Source organism: Ranitomeya variabilis, chromosome 5 (assembly GCF_051348905.1).
Source record: "Ranitomeya variabilis isolate aRanVar5 chromosome 5, aRanVar5.hap1, whole genome shotgun sequence".
Taxonomy (NCBI): Eukaryota; Metazoa; Chordata; class Amphibia; order Anura; family Dendrobatidae; genus Ranitomeya; species Ranitomeya variabilis.
Genome location: NC_135236.1, coordinates 672,412,018 through 672,432,281, shown reverse-complemented (window position 1 = coordinate 672,432,281; position 20,264 = coordinate 672,412,018). Strand labels below are relative to the sequence as shown.

The 20,264-nt window shown below is 48.9% G+C and overlaps 1 protein-coding gene across 1 annotated transcript in view; it reads right to left on the bottom strand.

Moving 5' to 3' along the window:
• LARGE1 (LARGE xylosyl- and glucuronyltransferase 1) overlaps positions 1–20,264 on the bottom strand; it is a 431,493-nt gene that overhangs the window by 174,237 nt on the left and 236,992 nt on the right. Inside the window, exons 4-5 of the mRNA XM_077266800.1 lie at positions 12,881–12,963; positions 1,436–1,559 (exon numbers count right to left, since the gene is read on the bottom strand). Coding sequence (XP_077122915.1) covers positions 1,436–1,559; positions 12,881–12,963 — 207 coding nt within the window. The remainder of the gene's footprint in view (positions 1–1,435; positions 1,560–12,880; positions 12,964–20,264) is intronic.

The following is a 20,264-nucleotide window of genomic DNA, read 5'->3' as shown; positions in this document are numbered from 1 at the left end:
TAGATGAGGAGTCAGTTTACGGTGCTCAAGGATACTTGTGAGGTTTCGGGTCATGTTATAGTGGTAGAGTAGTGTTTATGTTATTATTGTAGAGGAAGAATAGCATGTAGGGGTGGGGTTGTTTATAGAGGTAGATAAGGAGTCACGTTACAGTGCTCAATGATACCTGTGAGGTTTTGGGTTGTGTTATAGTGGTAGAGTGGTGTTTATGTTATTATAGTAGAGGAGGAATACCATGTAGAGGTGGGGTTCTGTATACAGGTAGATGAGGAGTCAGGTTACGGTGCTCAAGGATACTTGTGAGGGGTCTTGTTATAGTGGTAGAGGAGTGTTTATGTTATCATAGTAGAGGAGAAATAGCATGTAGGGGTGGGGTTCTGTAAACAGGTAGATGAGGAGTCAGGTTATGGTGCTTATGGATGGTTGTGCAACAGTCATATGTAGGATAGTTGTGTTATTCTGAAGATAATTTGTAGAGATGAGCAAATATTTTGGGTTTCGAACAGGTACTGTTTTGTCAAATTTATCTAGACATTATACTATAGCAAAGCATACTATAGATGAGGAGTCATGTTACGTTGCCCAAGGACACTTATGAGGTTTAGGGTCATGTTATAGTGGTAGAGTGGTGTTTATGTTATTATTGTAGAGGAAGAATACCATGTAGATTATTATTGTCCTATCACGATCTCTTGGACTAAGTTGTGAGTTGTAACATCCTTCACTATCCAGATTGAACACAAAATGGCTGCTGCCTTCTCTGGCTCAACTTTTACACAGGCTATAACGGTCCCTCCTGATTGGCTGTGTTATACCATGTGATGGTAAACCCACACGACATATAGATAGCCTTTATCTACTGTATATCGCTCGGTCATATGGAGGATAGCTATGTTATATTGATAAGTTATACGGAGGATGGTTATGTTAGTAGTTGCATCATATTGATGGGGGGTCCCAACCCCACCCCCCATCCTGAATGGAGTCACTATGGGGCCGCAGCTGCAGGGACCTGTTAGATTTCCACAAGTGGAAGTGATTAGATGTGAACAGGAGCATACGGAGGCACAAATCTCATAAGATAGCGGATGGGTTATTAACCCTGTGAGTGGCGGCGCCATAACCCAGGACCATCACCCACCACACAAGACAGAGCACCCCAGCTCTCCGCAGACAATACGGCATAAGGATATCCTAGAGAGGGGGCTGACAAGCCTACCACATCGTCACGGTCCCGCGGCCGTCCCTGGCACCTGCCCAGATTTGCCTGGCACGGGCGCCAGCTCATTTAGGTAGGTGCATTATTTCCAACCTTCCGTCTATAGAAGGATTTCGATTCCTGGCTTCATTAGATGAGCGGCGCCCGCGCTCATATCTGGAGGGTTGAACATTTATTTTGATTGCACATTGGGAGTTGTTAAGTTTTATTTCTTACCTTCAATTCATCGGCGTCGTAAAAATCCACACGCACCGCAGGAACCATCCAGGTTTCGAAAAGCGTGGCCAGGATCTGCTTGGCAATGGAGTCTGCGATCAGGTGGAAGTGCAGCGGGTTTCTCCTGCGAAGGACAAGAACGAAACGGCAATGCTTTTGTCATTGGTACCAGTCATTGACATTTTCTAAAGACAGATTCATATAAAGGGGTTTTGGTACGAATAACTGCTGTATTTGGTACTTTTAGGGTGGGATCCCTTTAAGGAAACCAAAAATAACTTTAAGGGGGCTATCTATCAATAAGGCTATGGAAAATCATATTTTAATAAAAGGGTCCACTAAAAAAAAAAATACAGCATCCCCGCAGGAGAAATGAGGCATTACACGGTGCGCATTGAAATCAACAGGATGCCTATGCAATGTGCAGGATGTTGGGCCTACAGAGATAAAAAGACGGGAGCTTTCTTTCCCAGCTAATAGATGAGGGTCCTAATCAGGGGGAAAACTCTTTATTTCCTACAATATTTGCCAAAGGGGTTGTCTCTTCTTGCTAAATGGGTAAAACTGCAAAATGTTTGTAAAACAAGCAACTTTGCAATTCACCTTTTATTAAAATTAATAGCTCATTGCCTAAGAGACCAGCCACCACCTAGGCAAGGCAGGAGCTCTTACAAGCTCTTTGCTGTAGAGCTTGTAAAAGCTGCTTTGAAGCTGGTTGGATTGTTGTATCTGGCAAGTTGCAATCCCCCTATGGTCCTCCGACGTTTCAAAGGAAAAGTTGCTGGGAAACTGGTGAGCAGGGCGTTCTTTGGGTATTTGATGCACTCATGCTGCTGGGAGGCAAAGGAGCGGTGTGTTCTTAAGGAATGTGGTACCCTCATGCTGCAGAGAGGCTGAGGAGTGGTGCACTCCTAAAGAATTCGGTGAGCTAATGCTGGTGTGAAGCTGTGGAGGGGTGCACACCTCAAGGATCGGTTGCGCTCATGCTGTTAGGAGGCTGGAAAGGGCTGCGATTCTGAAGGATGAGGTGTGCTCATGCTGCTGAGAGGCTGGGGAGTATTGCTCCCCTGAAGAATGTGGTGTGCTCATGCTGCAGAGAGGTCGGGAAGCAGTGCGCCCCTGACTAATGTGGTGTGTGCATGCTGGTGAGAGGGCATGCTCATGCTACTTAGAGGCTGGGGAGTTGTGCGCTCCTGAATAATGTGGTGTGCTCATGCTACGGAGAGGCTGGGGAGTGGTGAGCTCCTGACGAATGTGATGTGCTCAAGCTATGGAGAGGCTGGGGAGTGGTGCGCTCCTGAAGAATGTGATGTGCTCATGCTACGGAGAGGCTGGGGAGTTGTGCGCTCCTGAATAATGTGGTGTGCTCATGCTACGGAGAGGCTGGGGAGTGGTGAGCTCCTGACGAATGTGATGTGCTCAAGCTATGGAGAGGCTGGGGAGTGGTGCGCTCCTGAAGAATGTGATGTGCTCATGCTACGGAGAGGCTTAGGAGTGGCGAGATCCTGAAGAATATGATGTGCTCATGCTACGGAGAGGCTGGGGAGTTGTGCGCTCCTGAATAATGTGGTGTGCTCATGCTACGGAGAGGCTGGGGAGTGGTGAGCTCCTGACGAATGTGATGTGCTCAAGCTATGGAGAGGCTGGGGAGTGGTGCGCTCCTGAAGAATGTGATGTGCTCATGCTACGGAGAGGCTTAGGAGTGGCGAGATCCTGAAGAATATGATGTGCTCATGCTACAGAGAGGCTGGGGAGCGGTTCGCTCCTGAAGAATGTGGTGTGCCCATGCTGCCGTGAGGCTGGGGAGTGTTGAGCTCCTGAAGAATGTGGTGTGCTCATACTGCCGAGAGGCTTTGGAGTGGTGAGCTCCTGAAGAATGTGGTGTGCTCATGCTACGGAGAGGCTGGGGAGCGGTGAGCTCCTGAAGAATGTGGTGTGCTCATGCTGCCGAGCGGCTTTTGAGTGGTGAGCTCCTGAAGAATGTGGTGTGCTCATGCTACGGAGAGGCTGGGGAGCGGTTCACTCCTGAAGAATGTGGTGTGCTCATGCTGCCGTGAGGCTTGGGATTGGTGAGCTCCTGAAGAATGTGGTGTGCTCATACTGCCGAGAGGCTTTGGAGTGGTGAGCTCCTGAAGAATGTGGTGTGCTCATGCTACGGAGAGGCTGGGGAGCGGTTCGCTCCTGAAGAATGTGGTGTGCCCATGCTGCCATGAGGCTGGGGAGTGGTGAGCTCCTGAAGAATGTGGTGTGCTCATACTGCCGAGAGGCTTTGGAGTGGTGAGCTCCTGAAGAATGTGGTGTGCTCATGCTACGGAGAGGCTTAGGAGTGGCGAGATCCTGAAGAATATGATGTGCTCATGCTACAGAGAGGCTGGGGAGCGGTTCGCTCCTGAAGAATGGGGTGTGCCCATGCTGCCGTGAGGCTGGGGAGTGGTGAGCTCCTGAAGAATGTGGTGTGCTCATACTGCCGAGAGGCTTTGGAGTGGTGAGCTCCTGAAGAATGTGGTGTGCTCATGCTACGGAGAGGCTGGGGATTGGTGAGCTCCTGAGGAATGTGATGTGCTCATGCTACGGAGAGGCTGGGGAGCGGTTCACTCCTGAAGAATGTGGTGTGCTCATGCTGCCGTGAGGCTTGGGATTGGTGAGCTCCTGAAGAATGTGGTGTGCTCATGCTGCCGAGAGGCTGGGGAGTGGTGAGCTCCTTATGAATGTGATGTGCTCATACTAGGGAGAGACTGGGGAGTGGTGAGCTTCTGAAGAATGTGGTGTGTTCATGCTACTGAGAGGCTGGAGAGTGGTGAGCTCTTTAAGAATGTGATGTGCTCATGCTACGGAGAGACTGGGGAGTGGTGAGCTCTTGAAGAATTTAGTGTGCTCATGCTGCCGAAAGGCTTGAGAGCGGTGAGCTCCTTAAGAATGTGATGTGCTCAAGCTATGGAGAGACTGCGGAGTGGTGAGCTCCTGAAGAATGTGGTGTGTTCATGCTACTGAGAGGCTGGAGAGTGGTGAGCTCCTTAAGAAGGTGATGTGCTCATGTTACGGAGAGACTGGGGAGTGGTGAGCTCCTGATGAATGTGGTGTGCCCATGCTACAGAGAGGCTGGAGAGTGGTGCACTCCTGAAGAATGTGGTGTGCTCATGCTGCCGTGAGGCTTGGGAGTGGTGAGCTCCTGAAGAATGTGGTGTGCTCATGCTATGGAGAGGCTGGGGAGTGGCGAGCTCCTGAAGAATGTGTTGGGCTCATGCGACGGAGAGGCTGGGGAGTGGTGAGCTCCTGAAGAATGTGATGTACTCATGCTACGGGGGCTGGGCAGTGGAGCGCTCCTGAAGAATATGTTGTGTTCATGCTGCTGGTAGGCTGGGGAGTGGTGAGCTCCTGAAGAATGTGGTGTGCTCATGCTACGGAGAGGCTGGAGAGCGGTGAGCTCCTGAAGAATGTGATGTGCTCATGCTACGGAGAGGTTGGGGAGTGGTGAGCTCCTGAAGAATGTGGTGTGCTCATGCTACGGAAAGACTGGGAAGAGGTGAGCTCCTGATGAATGTGGTGTGCCCATGCTACAGAGAGGCTGGGGAGTGGTACACTCCTGAAGAATCTGGTGTGCTCATGCTGCCGTGAGGCTTGGGAGTGGTGAGCTCCTGAAGAATGTGGTGTGCTCATGCTGCCGAGAGGCTGGGGAGTGGTGAGCTCCTGAAGAACGTGGTTTGTTCATGCTATGGAGAGGCTGGGGAGTGGTGAATTCCTGAAGAATGTGTTGGGCTCATGCTGCTGGTAGGCTGGGGAGCGGTGAGCTCCTGAAGAATGTGTTGGGCTCATGCTGCTGGTAGGCTAGGAAGTGGTGCTCTAATGAAGAATGTGGTGCGATAATGCTGCTTAGAGGCAGGGGTAGTGGTGTACTCTCCAGAATGTGGTGTGCTAATGCTACCAGGAGGCTGGGGAGTGGTGTGCTCTTGAAGAATGATCTTGAGAAAAGCACTTCAATTACACACTATCTTCAAGATCTTTCTAAGTTATGATTTAGCCTATAATAACTCAGTCCTAATATTTCTAACAGCTGCGGTATAGACAATCCCTTGTGAGCAAAATGACTAAGGAGAGCAAATCTGTTACAGTGTGTCAGTGAAGTTATAGAGTAAACTCACAGCATAGCTCACATACATTGCAGCAAACCCTCAACTGTGAAGTCTCAGTTTTTCAGGATCCGAAACTCGGCAGCTTTGGCAACGGTAAGCGAAGTGTCATTGTAGTTTATCTTCGGCTCATCGCTTCTTTGTGTTTCTCGCCCCCACTCCAAGGCTTTTAAAGACGGCGCGAAAATTGACATTAGTTTTACTACAAAGAGTAGAGGAACACCAGCGAGATCTCCCGTTTCCCCCTCCTGTCTTTCCCCTTTCAGGATAATGGATACGTGTCACCCCTGGCGCACTCCAGAGAACAAATCCTTTCATTTGATATTCAAATGATATCCATTAAAATCTAATTCCGTCTCCCGGGAATTAGCGGAGCGGTCCGTTAACAAAGGAACGACCTGCGAGCTGTAAGTTATGGGCGCCGGGAGGATACGTGACATTGTTGCAGGATGTAGCTATCAGTTTTGTCAAGTTTCTTAATACAATTATGTCCTTAATCAGCTATTTACATAATTGTGTTACCGGAGTCACCGCGTGTAGATTTCAGGGGAAGCAGACACATGTTGAGAATCTAATGGGAAACATTCAGGTTTTCTTACAAGATGGGGCCATAAATGAACTCATCGGTAGTTTACTACGACACTTGGTGATCTCTCACCCCAGAACTACAGGCCTGATTGACAGGTCACTTAAAGGGCATGTCCATCCATATAATATTTATGAACAGATATAATTAACTTTCCTTTATAGATGTGACTTGAAGAACAAGAAGGTTAAACATAACTCCAAATTTCTGTTTCGTGGGACTAAAATGTATAGTTTTGCTGCCATGTTAAGCTCCTACTGGATCGGGCAGGAGACATATTCCGAGCCCGGCCCACTACCATAGAAAAGAATGGGAAAGCCAGGAAAGGGAAGCTAACACGCTAATGTAGATAGTGCATAAGGACCTGACTATCAAATCTGCACTAATATTATTGTTCAGGCGACCTAAAAGGGATTCCAGGAGTATAACCTAAAAGCTTTGGAAAGCCAGTGTCAGTATTAATAATAATTAGTAATGATATGCTGTCTCCGGGGATCACACTGCGGTGCAGCTCTGCATGGGTGGGCCTGTTCAAAATTACACTACTGTGCAGCTCAGCGTGGGCGGGGCTGTCCAAAGCTTACACTACTGTGCAGCTCAGCGTGGGCGAGGCTGTCCAAAAATTACACTACTGTGCAGCTCAGCGTGGGCGAGACTGCCCAAAGATTACACTACTGTGCAGCTCAGCGTGGGCGAGACTGCCCAAAGATTACACTACTGTGCAGCTCAGCGTGGGCGAGGCTGTCCAAAGATTACACTACTGTGCAGCTCAGCGTGGGCGGGGTTGTCCAAATCTTACACTACTGTGCAGCTCAGCGTGGGCGAGGCTGTCTAAAGATTACACTACTGTGCAGCTCAGCGTGGGCGAGGCTGCCCAAAGATTACACTACTGTGCAGCTCAGCGTGGGCGAGGCTGTACAAAGCTTATAGTACTGTGCAGCTCAGCGTGGGCAGGGCTGTCCAAAGCTTACACTACTGTGCAGCTCAGCGTGGGCGAGGCTGTCCAAAGATTACACTACTGTGCAGCTCAGCGTGGGCGAGGCTGTCCAAAGCTTACACTACTGTGCAGCTCAGCGTGGGCAAGGCTGTCCAAAGCTTATAGTACTGTGCAGCTCAGCGTGGGTGGGACTGTCCAAAGCTTACACTACTGTGCAGCTCAGCGTGGGCGAGGCTGTCCAAAGCTTACACTACTGTGCAGCTCAGCATGGGCGAGGCTGTCCAAAGCATATACTACTGTACAGCTCAGCGTCATCGAGGCTATACAAAGCTTTCACTCCTGTGCAGCTCAGCATGGGCGAAGCTGTCCAAAGCTTATAGCACTGTGTAGCTCAGCGTGGGCAAGGCTATTCAAAGCTTACACTACTGTGCAGCTCAGCGTGGGTGGGGCTGTTCAAAATTACACTGCTGTGCAGCTGAGCATGGGCGGGGCTGTACAAAGCTTTCACTCCTGTACAGCTCAACGTGGGAGAGGCTGTCCAAAGCTTACACTACTGTGCAGCTCAGCGTGGGTGGGGCTGTCCAAAGCTTACACTATTGGGCAGCTCAGCGTGGGTGGGGCTGTTCAAAATTACACTGCTGTGCAGCTCAGCGTGGGCGGGGCTGTCCAAAGCTTACACTATTGGGTAACTCAGCATAGATGGGATTATTCAAAAAATGACTTTGGTGTGCAGCTCAATGTGGGTGGGGCTGTCGAAAATATACATTGCTGTGCAGCTCAGCACAGGTTGGTCTGTAGTAGCAGCGCAGTGCGTATAGAGCTGTAGTGAAGGCTCAGTGTGGGTGAAGCAGTAGTGGCAGCTGAGTGTAGGTGGAGCACTAGTGGATATGATGTGGCATTTCAGCCAGAGTGATGCTGTAGTACAAGTTCAGCATGGGTGGAGCTGTAATGGCAGCTCAGTGTGGATGCAGAATTAGAGGCAGCTCAGTGTTGATGGAGCTATAGTGTCAGCTCAGCATGAGTGTAGCTAATTTGGTAGCTCCGCATGTGTGCAGCTACAGGGGCAGCTCATTTTTGGTGGAGCTATATTGGCAGCTCAGCATGGATGGAGCTAAATTGGTAGCTCAGCAAGGGTGGGACTACCATGGCAGCTCAATGTGGATGGAGCTAGAGTGTAAGCTCAGCATAAGTGGAGATATAGTGGCAGCTCAGCATGAGTGGAGCTAAATTGGTAGCTCCGCATGGGTGGAGCTACATGGACCTCTCAGTGTGGGTGGACCTATAGTGGCAGCTCAGCATGGGTGGAGCTAAATTGGTAGCTCCGCATGGGTGGAGCTACATGGCCCATTCAGTGTGGGTGGACCTATAGTGGCAGCTCAGCATGGGTGGAGCTAAATTGGTAGCTCCGCATGGTTGGAGCTACATGGACCTCTCAGTGTGGGTGGACCTATAGTGGCAGCTCAGCATGGGTGGAGCTAAATTGGTAGCTCCGCATAGGTGGAGCTACATGGACCTCTCAGTGTGGGTGGACCTATAGTGGCAGCTCAGCATGGGTGGAGCTAAATTGGTAGCTCCTCATGGGTGGAGCTACATGGACCTCTCAGTGTGGGTGGAGCTATAGTGGCAGCTCAGCATGGGTGGAGCTGTTGTTGTAGGTCAGCGTGGATGGAGCTACATGGACCTCTCAGTGTGGGTGGACCTATAGTGGCAGCTCAGCATGGGTGGAGCTAAATTGGTAGCTCCGCATGGGTGGAGCTGCATGGACCTCTCAGTGTGGGTGGAGCTATAGTGGCAGCTCAGCATGGGTGGAGCTGTAGTTGTAGCTCAGCATGGATGGAGCTATGATTTGATTGACACCTCTCTAAGATCCTTTTATGCTACTGGCAAGGTTGGTTTATCGGTAAGGGGCCCTCACTTTCTTCTGGAGTTTTTCACCAGATCTACAAAACACCTCAACTGTAGAACCTTCCTAAGTGCATGGGGTCAGCGATTCCTTATTAAAATCAACTGGCAATGTAAAATTGTCAGCTAATATGACTAGAACTATATAAAACTGATAGTCGCTATATGGCACTCCTCTTTGGCCAACATATGGCAGTATTATTTCTGAGAATATCCACTGGTTCTCTGTTAGTCTTGCCTAGTAATTCACATAAACCTGGGCCAAGCCATGGTCAAAGCCAAAGAACAGATGGAAGCAGTGATAGCATCCACCTCCTTGGCACAGCCATGTAAAAACTTGACGAGTTTCTCCATAAACAGCACCACACCTGTTTGTTTTAGGTATTGCAGTTTAGCTCAGCTGCAATACCACACACAACCTGTCGGCAGGCGGTGGCACTGTATTTAAAAGAAGTTGCCATGCTTTTCTAATCCTAGACAGCTCATTTCTGCTTTGTTTACAGAATCAGGACAATCCCTTTAAATGGTCTTTTATGTCTTTGTGACTTTTTCTGCATTTTATCGCTCGGAGCACTGAACGCATCTGAACTTAAATTTTGCTCCCAAATTCCCCCGGATCAAAATGGGCGCTGGATTGTGCCTGAAATTCCTCGCGGCTCCCCCTTTGCCGTGACCTCGAGGCCACCACTGAAGTTTTCATCCTCTGCTTTGTATTCCGCAGCAGTCGAGGCAGCAGCTTTTAGACAAAGCGGATTCCTCAGCAGTGTCATGATTAGGTCTTCCGAGCTTTAACATATTTATTGCAGATTTGTATTAAAGGAACCGCTGCCAAAAAAAAAAGAGCGAAGGTATCGGAAATCCAAGGACGCAGGATCCGCGGGAGAGAAGAAAGAGCTCAGCTCTCAGGTCTGGATAAACGGAGGCAAATTAGCTCTCCCCCGGAAGGAAGAATCCGCCTTTATGGTGCCGTCAATTCAAGGTACAGGGCTTTTTCCTTCTGGAGGAAAAATAATGTCTAATTTTGGGGATTTTTTTTAACTTAAAAGAATGTAAACGGGAATAAAAATCATTTTTGCAACATGGTTGTTCTAGGTGATAAATGAGTCAACTGAGATTCCGTCAGTGAGTGGCGTTGTGACACTTTAAATGGAGAGTTTATAATTCTTTTGTCTTTTTTTTACCTCCTCTCTGGGATTTTTTTTTGTCTTTTGGTTACTACAGTTTGGCTTTTACAGGCTTTTTGTTTCCTTGCACGTTGAACTTTGATGTGGTCTGCGGTCATTAATCAGCATAGAAGCGCTCAGAAGTTCAAAAGAGCTGAAAAAAGTTACAAACTTCCCACCATCAAGTCATGAGGAGCTCGCTGACAGATTGTCAGTTAACTCATTCTACAGGCGGTGCAACATAGAGGCTAAAAAAGGGAAATTGTGCAGAATTTTTAATAAGCCCCAATTGTAAAAATTACCTTTAGTCCCTAATACATAGATTAAAATATATAAATATATATACAGTACTGGAACAACACAAAAAAAATGAGAAAAAAGGCAAATTGGACATAATTTCACACAAACCCCCCAAAATGGGTTGGACAAAATTGTTGGCACCTTTTCAAAATTGTGGGTAAATAACTTTGTTTCCAGCATGTGATGATAGAGAGCGATGGAGAGCACTGCAAAAAGAGAGTGACGTAGGGCACTGAAGAGAGCGATGCAGAGGGTGATAGAGAGCAATGGAGAGATGATGAGAGAGAGAGGGATGGAAAGAGATGAAGAGACAAGGTGGAGAGCAATATAGAGAGCGACAGAGAAAGTGACGGAGGGTACAAGAGAAGGAACGATAGAGAGATGGAAAGAAGAGAGAGAAAAAGAAAATATGGTGAGAGAGAAAGGTAGAGAAAGATAGAGAGCGATGGAGAGAACAATGGAGGGAGCGCAATAGAAAGGTCAATAGTGGGAGAATTAGAGAGAAAGATGGAGTTAGCGAAAGAAAAATAAGAGAGCAAAAAAGAAAGTGATAGAGAGAGAGAGCTTTGGAGAGAAGTATGGAGAGCAATAGGAAGATGGAGAGAACAATAGAAAAAGTGATGGAGAGAGAAATAAAGTGAGAGAGAGCAAAAGAGAGTGATGAAAAGAGAAATTGAGAGAATGATGAGGAGCAACAGGAGGAAAGAGTGATGAGAGAGCGACAAAGAAAGAGAGATGGATGGAGAACAAATGAAAGCGATGGACAGAGAAGTAAGGAAAGAGTGATGTAAGCAAGGGTGATGGAGAGCGGAGGAGAACAATGGAGAGTTACAAAAGAGTGATGAGAGCAAAGGAGAGAAGAAAGAGACGAAGAGAAAAGGTGGAGAGCAATATAGAGAGCAAAAAAGTGATGGAGGAAACAAGAGAGTAATAGAGAGCTGAAGAGAGAGGTGAAAAGAAGATAGAGAATGAGAGAGAAAAATGATGCAGAAAGATGGAGAGCAATAGAGAGAGTGATGAAGATAACAATAGAGAGGGGGTGATAGCGAGAGCAATGGAGGGAGAGATAGAAAGCTCAATAGAGGGAGAAAAGGAGAGAAAGATGGAGAGCGAAGTAAAGGAAGAGTGACAGAAAACGAAAGAGAGTGATGGAGACTAGCATGGAGAGCAACAGCAAAAAAGAAAGAGAACAATAGAAAAAGTGATATAGAGAGTGATGGAGAGAACGAGGGAAAGAGAAATAGAGAGAGAGCAAAACAGAGGGCTGGAAAGAGTGAGGTGAGAGTGACAGAGAGAGAGAGATGGAAAGGAAAGTGAAGGAAAGAGAAGTATGGAAAGCGCGATGTAAGCAAGCGTGATGGAGAGCGGAGGAGAGCGTAACAAAAAGAGTGATGGAGGGAATGATCTAGAGAAAGCGACAGAGAAGGTATGTGGAGATAGAGGAGGAGAGCGTTATGTAAGAAGGATGGAGAGAGAGACAGTGTCAGGACTCTGAACATACCTTTTGTGCATTACTGCCCTTTTCCAAGATGGCGTCTTTGGTCTCATGTGCACTGTGTCTCCTGCTATAAAACTCCACCCCAGCCTTCGGTCTGTGCTAGAGTATTCTGCCTTGCATCCAGCTCCTGACCTCTGATTACTCCCTGGCTATACACCTGCTCCTGTGAACCTGTGGGGTTATCCTGCTACTCTGCTCTGAGTTCCTGCTGCATACACAAGTTTCCAGTAATCCTCCTTCATCTGCTGCTCGTGTTTACTTCCATCTGCATTTGCTGGACATGTAAGCTGCTGCTGCTTTGCAATAACCTGAGACTATTAACCAGACCTCTCTGGTTGAGCTAAGATATGATTTGAACTGCCTTATAAGGATATCTATCTGTGTCTGGACTAAGTCAAGGACTAATTCGTGTCAAGTATCCTCAAGAATAATTGTGCTTCATAGACTTTCTGCTTGATTGCATTTTCCTCTGAAGTTTCCTATAGACTGCTAAGCTGCGTTTATTATTTGCACCAAGTGTTGTGGACTTGAGTTTCTCTCTGCACCTGTTTGAATCACCGTGTGATAATATAGACTTTACTACTTATAAACTGTGTCCTGTAGTTGTCTTGTTCCACGCAAAGAGTCTCCTGAGTTATCCCCTATAATTATTACAGACAGGTGAGGACTCAATGAGAGTGCAGGAATGTGAGAGACATCCAGAGGGAAGGAGAGAAAAGAAAGGATAAAACGAGACTGATGGGGAGGGAGAGAAGAAAGCGACTGAGAAATAGTAAATAATTCTATATAAAGGAGAGGAAAGGAGAGTGGTAGAAAGAGACAGCTAAACCGAGAGTGATGGAAAAAGAGGGACGAAGAGGCACAAGAGATGACGGAACACACGACTACATGTACGACACCGCGGCACCCAACAAGACAGATGACAGCTTTACCTGTGGAACAAGACGGACTTGACCAGTGTGACCACATCACGGCTGGCGTTGTACCCCGCACACACTATGGCAACATGGATGGTCTGCAAAATAAGAGAGATGGTGTCACTCGGTATTTAGAACACCTATTTATCTGATACACAGCTATAAATGCCCAGCATAAAGAAAGAGCAAAGTAATAAAATTATATCTACCTGCAGCGTCCACTAGGGGGAGCTCCCTGTATACAGAGATACATGATAAGATCCTGTCTGCAGTCACCACAAGGGGGAGCTCCCTGTATACAGAGATACATGATAAGATCCTGTCTGCAGCCACCACTAGGGGGAGCTCCCTGTATACAGAGATACATGATAAGATCCTGTCTGCAGGCACCACTAGGGGGAGCTCCCTGTATACAGAGATACATGATAAGATCCTGTCTGCAGTCACCACTAGGGGGAGCTCCCTGTATACAGAGATACATGATAAGATCCTGTCTGCAGCCACCACTAGGGGGAGCTCCCTGTATACAGAGATACATGATAAGATCCTGTCTGCAGCCACCACTAGGAGGAGCTCCCTGTATACAGAGATACATGGTAAGATCCTGTCTGCAGCCACCACTAGGGGGAGCTCCCTGTATGCAGAGATACATGATAAGATCCTGTCTGCAGTCACCACTAGGGGGAGCTCCCTGTATACAGAGATACATGATAAGGTCCTGTCTGCAGCCACCACTAGGGGGAGCTCCCTGTATACAGAGATACATGATAAGATCCTGTCTGCAGCCACCACTAGGGGGAGCTCCCTGTATACAGAGAAACATGATAAGATCCTGTCTGCGGCCACCACTAGGGGGAGCTCCCTGTATACAGAGATACATGATAAGATCCTGTCTGCGGCCACCACTAGGGGGAGCTCCCTGTATACAGAGATACATGATAAGATCCTGTCTGCAGCCACCACTAGGGGGAGCTCCCTGTATACAGAGATACATGATAAGATCCTGTCTGCAGCCACCACTAGGGGGAGCTCCCTGTATACAGAGATACATGATAAGATCCTGTCTGCAGCCACCACTAGGGGGAGCTCCCTGTATACAGAGATACATGACAAGATCCTGTCTGCAGTCACCACTAGGGGGAGCTCCCTGTATACAGAGATACATGACAAGATCCTGTCTGCAGTCACCACTAGGGGGAGCTCCCTGTATACAGAGATACATGATAAGATCCTGTCTGCAGCCACCACTAGGGGGAGCTCCCTGTATACAGAGATACATGATAAGATCCTGTCTGCAGCCACCACTAGGGGGAGCTCCCTGTATACAGAGATACATGACAAGATCCTGTCTGCAGTCACCACTAGGGGGAGCTCCCTGTATACAGAGATACATGACAAGATCCTGTCTGCAGTCACCACTAGGGGGAGCTCCCTGTATGCAGAGATACATGATAAGATCCTGTCTGCAGCCACCACTAGGGGGAGCTCCCTGTATGCAGAGATACATGATAAGATCCTGTCTGCAGTCACCACTAGGGGGAGCTCCCTGTATACATATACATGATAAGATCCTGTCTGCAGTCACCACTAGGGGGAGCTCCCTGTATACAGAGATACATGACAAGATCCTGTCTGCAGTCACCACTAGGGGGAGCTCCCTGTGTACAGAGATACATGATAAGATCCTGTCTGCAGCCACCACTAGGGGGAGCTCCCTGTATACAGAAATACATGATAAGATCCTGTCTGCGGCCAACACTAGGGGGAGCTCCCTGTATACAGAGATACATGATAAGATCCTGTCTGCGGCCACCACTAGGGGGAGCTCCCTGTATACAGAGATACATGATAAGATCCTGTCTGCGGCCACCACTAGGGGGAGCTCCCTGTATACAGAGATACATGATAAGATCCTGTCTGCAGCCACCACTAGGGGGAGCTCCCTGTGTACAGAGATACATGATAAGATCCTGTCTGCAGCCACCACTAGGGGGAGCTCCCTGTATACAGAGATACATGATAAGATCCTGTCTGCAGCCACCACTAGGGGGAGCTCCCTGTGTACAGAGATACATGATAAGATCCTGTCTGCAGCCACCACTAGGGGGAGCTCCCTGTATACAGAGATACATGATAAGATTCTGTCTGCAGCCACCACTAGGGGGAGCTCCCTGTATACAGAGATACATGACAAGAGCCTGTCTGCAGCCGCCACTAGGGAGAGCTCCCTGTATACAGAGATACATGATAAGATCCTGTCTGCAGCCACTAGGGGAAGCTCCCTGTACACAGAGATACATGATAAGATCCTATCTGCAGCCACCACTAGGGGGAGCTCCCTGTATAGAGAGATACATGATAAGATCCTGTCTGCAGCCACCACTAGGGGGAGCTCCCTGTATACAGAGATACATGACAAGAGCCTGTCTGCAGCCACCACTAGGGGGAGCTCCCTGTATACAGAGATACATGACAAGAGCCTGTCTGCAGCCGCCACTAGGGAGAGCTCCCTGTATACAGAGATACATGATAAGATCCTGTCTGCAGCCACTAGGGGAAGCTCCCTGTACACAGAGATACATGATAAGATCCTATCTGCGGCCACCACTAGGGGGAGCTCCCTGTATAGAGAGATACATGATAAGATCCTGTCTGCAGCCACCACTAGGGGGAGCTCCCTGTATACAGAGATACATGACAAGAGCCTGTCTGCAGCCACCACTAGGGGGAGCTCCCTGTATACAGAGATACATGATAAGATCCTGTCTGCAGCCACCACTAGGGGGAGCTCCCTGTATACAGAGATACATGATAAGATCCTGTCTGCAGTCACCACTAGGGGGAGCTCCCTGTATACAGAGATACATGATAAGATCCTGTCTGTAGCCACCACTAGGGGGAGCTCCCTGTATACAGAGATACATGATAAGATCCTGTCTGTAGTCACCACTAGGGGGAGCTCCCTGTATACAGAGATACATGATAAGATCCTGTCTGCAGCCACCACTAGGGGGAGCTCCCTGTATACAGAGATACATGACAAGAGCCTGTCTGCAGCCACCACTAGGGGGAGCTCCCTGTATACAGAGATACATGACAAGAGCCTGTCTGCAGCCACCACTAAGGGGAGCTCCCTGTATACAGAGATACATGATAAGATCCTGTCTGCAGCCACCACTAGGGGGAGCTCCCTGTATACAGAGATACATGACAAGAGCCTGTCTGCAGCCACCACTAAGGGGAGCTCACTGTATACAGAGATACATGACAAGAGCCTGTCTGCAGTCACCACTAGGGGGAGCTCCCTGTATACAGAGATACATGATAAGATCCTGTCTGCAGCCACCACTAGGGGGAGATCCCTGTATACAGAGATACATGATAAGATCCTGTCTGCAGCCACCACTAGGGGGAGCTCCCTGTATACAGAGATACATGATAAGATCCTGTCTGTAGTCACCACTAGGGGGAGCTCCCTGTATACAAAGATACATGATAAGATCCTGTCTGCAGCCACCACTAGGGGGAGCTCCCTGTATACAGAGATACATGACAAGAGCCTGTCTGCAGCCACCACTAGGGGGAGCTCCCTGTATACAGAGATACATGATAAGATCCTGTCTGCAGCCACCACTAGGGGGAGCTCCCTGTATACAGAGATACATGACAAGAGCCTGTCTGCAGCCACCACTAGGGGGAGCTCCCTGTATACAGAGATACATGACAAGATCCTGTCTGCAGTCACCACTAGGGGGAGCTCCCTGTATACAGAGATACATGATAAGATCCTGTCTGTAGTCACCACTAGGGGGAGCTCCCTGTATACAGAGATACATGATAAGATCCTGTCTGCAGCCACCACTAGGGGAAGCTCCCTGTATACAGAGATACATGACAAGAGCCTGTCTGCAGCCACCACTAGGGGGAGCTCCCTGTATACAGAGATACATGATAAGATCCTGTCTGCAGCCACCACTAGGGGGAGCTCCCTGTATACAGAGATACATGACAAGATCCTGTCTGCAGTCACCACTAGGGGGAGCTCCCTGTATACAGAGATACATGACAAGATCCTGTCTGCAGTCACCACTAGGGGGAGCTCCCTGTATACAGAGATACATGATAAGATCCTGTCTGCAGCCACCACTAGGGGGAGCTCCCTGTATGCAGAGATACATGATAAGATCCTGTCTGCAGTCACCACTAGGGGGAGCTCCCTGTATACAGAGATACATGATAAGATCCTGTCTGCAGTCACCACTAGGGGGAGCTCCCTGTATACAGAAATACATGATAAGATCCTGTCTGCAGCCAACACTAGGGGGAGCTCCCTGTAGACAGAGATACATGATAAGATCCTGTCTGCGGCCACCACTAGGGGGAGCTCCCTGTATACAGAGATACATGATAAGATCCTGTCTGCGGCCACCCCTAAGGGGAGCTCCCTGTATACAGAGATACATGATAAGATCCTGTCTGTAGTCACCACTAGGGGGAGCTCCCTGTATACAGAGATACATGATAAGATCCTGTCTGCAGCCACCACTAGGGGGAGCTCCCTGTATACAGAGATACATGACAAGAGCCTGTCTGCAGCCACCACTAGGGGGAGCTCCCTGTATACAGAGATACATGATAAGATCCTGTCTGCAGCCACCACTAGGGGGAGCTCCCTGTATACAGAGATACATGACAAGAGCCTGTCTGCAGCCACCACTAGGGGGAGCTCCCTGTATACAGAGATACATGACAAGATCCTGTCTGCAGTCACCACTAGGGGGAGCTCCCTGTATACAGAGATACATGATAAGATCCTGTCTGTAGTCACCACTAGCGGGAGCTCCCTGTATACAGAGATACATGATAAGATCCTGTCTGCAGCCACCACTAGGGGGAGCTCCCTGTATACAGAGATACATGGTGAGATCCTGTCTGCAGCCACCACTAGGGGGAGCTCCCTGTATACAGAGATACATGGTGAGATCCTGTCTGCAGCCACCACTAGGGGGAGCTCCCTGTATACAGAGATACATGACAAGAGCCTGTCTGCAGCCACCACTAGGGGGAGCTCCCTGTATACAGAGATACATGACAAAATCCTGTCTGCAGTCACCACTAGGGGGAGCTCCCTGTATACAGAGATACATGGCAAGATCCTGTCTGCAGTCACCACTAGGGGGAGCTCCCTGTATACAGAGATACATGATAAGATCCTGTCTGCAGCCACCACTAGGGGGAGCTCCCTGTATGCAGAGATACATGATAAGATCCTGTCTGCAGTCACCACTAGGGGGAGCTCCCTGTATACAGATACATGATAAGATCCTGTCTGCAGTCACCACTAGGGGGAGCTCCCTGTATACAGAAATACATGATAAGATCCTGTCTGCAGCCAACACTAGGGGGAGCTCCCTGTATACAGAGATACATGATAAGATCCTGTCTGCGGCCACCACTAGGGGGAGCTCCCTGTATACAGAGATACATGATAAGATCCTGTCTGCGGCCACCACTAGGGGGAGCTCCCTGTATACAGAGATACATGATAAGATCCTGTCTGCAGCCACCACTAGGGGGAGCTCCCTGTGTACAGAGATACATGATAAGATCCTGTCTGCAGCCACCACTAGGGGGAGCTCCCTGTATACAGAGATACATGATAAGATCCTGTCTGCAGCCACCACTAGGGGGAGCTACCTGTGTACAGAGATACATGATAAGATCCTGTCTGCAGCCACCACTAGGGGGAGCTCCCTGTATACAGAGATACATGATAAGATTCTGTCTGCAGCCACCACTAGGGGGAGCTCCCTGTATACAGAGATACATGACAAGAGCCTGTCTGCAGCCGCCACTAGGGAGAGCTCCCTGTATACAGAGATACATGATAAGATCCTGTCTCCAGCCACTAGGGGAAGCTCCCTGTACACAGAGATACATGATAAGATCCTATCTGCAGCCACCACTAGGGGGAGCTCCCTGTATACAGAGATACATGATAAGATCCTGTCTGCAGCCGCCACTAGGGGGAGCTCCCTGTATACAGAGATACATGATAAGATCCTGTCTGCAGCCACCACTAGGGGGAGCTCCCTGTATACAGAGATACATGACAAGAGCCTGTCTGCAGCCACCACTAAGGGGAGCTCCCTGTATACAGAGATACATGATAAGATCCTGTCTGCAGCCACCACTAGGGGGAGCTCCCTGTATACAGAGATACATGACAAGAGCCTGTCTGCAGCCATCACTAAGGGGAGCTCCCTGTATACAGAGATACATGACAAGAGCCTGTCTGCAGTCACCACTAGGGGGAGCTCCCTGTATACAGAGATACATGATAAGATCCTGTCTGCAGCCACCACTAGGGGGAGCTCCCTGTATACAGAGATACATGATAAGATCCTGTCTGCAGCCACCACTAGGGGGAGCTCCCTGTATACAGAGATACATGATAAGATCCTGTCTGTAGTCACCACTAGGGGGAGCTCCCTGTATACAAAGATACATGATAAGATCCTGTCTGCAGCCACCACTAGGGGGAGCTCCCTGTATACAGAGATACATGACAAGAGCCTGTCTGCAGCCACCACTAGGGGGAGCTCCCTGTATACAGAGATACATGATAAGATCCTGTCTGCAGCCACCACTAGGGGGAGCTCCCTGTATACAGAGATACATGACAAGAGCCTGTCTGCAGCCACCACTAGGGGGAGCTCCCTGTATACAGAGATACATGATAAGATCCTGTCTGCAGTCACCACTAGGGGGAGCTCCCTGTATACAGAAATACATGATAAGATCCTGTCTGCGGCCAACACTAGGGGGAGCTCCCTGTATACAGAGATACATGACAAGATCCTGTCTGCAGTCACCACTAGGGGGAGCTCCCTGTATACAGAGATACATGATAAGATCCTGTCTGCAGCCACCACTAGGGGGAGCTCCCTGTATGCAGAGATACATGATAAGATCCTGTCTGCAGTCACCACTAGGGGGAGCTCCCTGTATACAGATACATGATAAGATCCTGTCTGCAGTCACCACTAGGGGGAGCTCCCTGTATACAGAGATACATGATAAGATCCTGTCTGCAGCCACCACTAGGGGGAGCTCCCTGTATGCAGAGATACATGATAAGATCCTGTCTGCAGTCACCACTAGGGGGAGCTCCCTGTATACAGATACATGATAAGATCCTGTCTGCAGTCACCACTAGGGGGAGCTCCCTGTATACAGAAATACATGATAAGATCCTGTCTGCAGCCAACACTAGGGGGAGCTCCCTGTATACAGAGATACATGATAAGATCCTGTCTGCGGCCACCACTAGGGGGAGCTCCCTGTATACAGAGATACATGATAAGATCCTGTCTGCGGCCACCACTAGGGGGAGCTC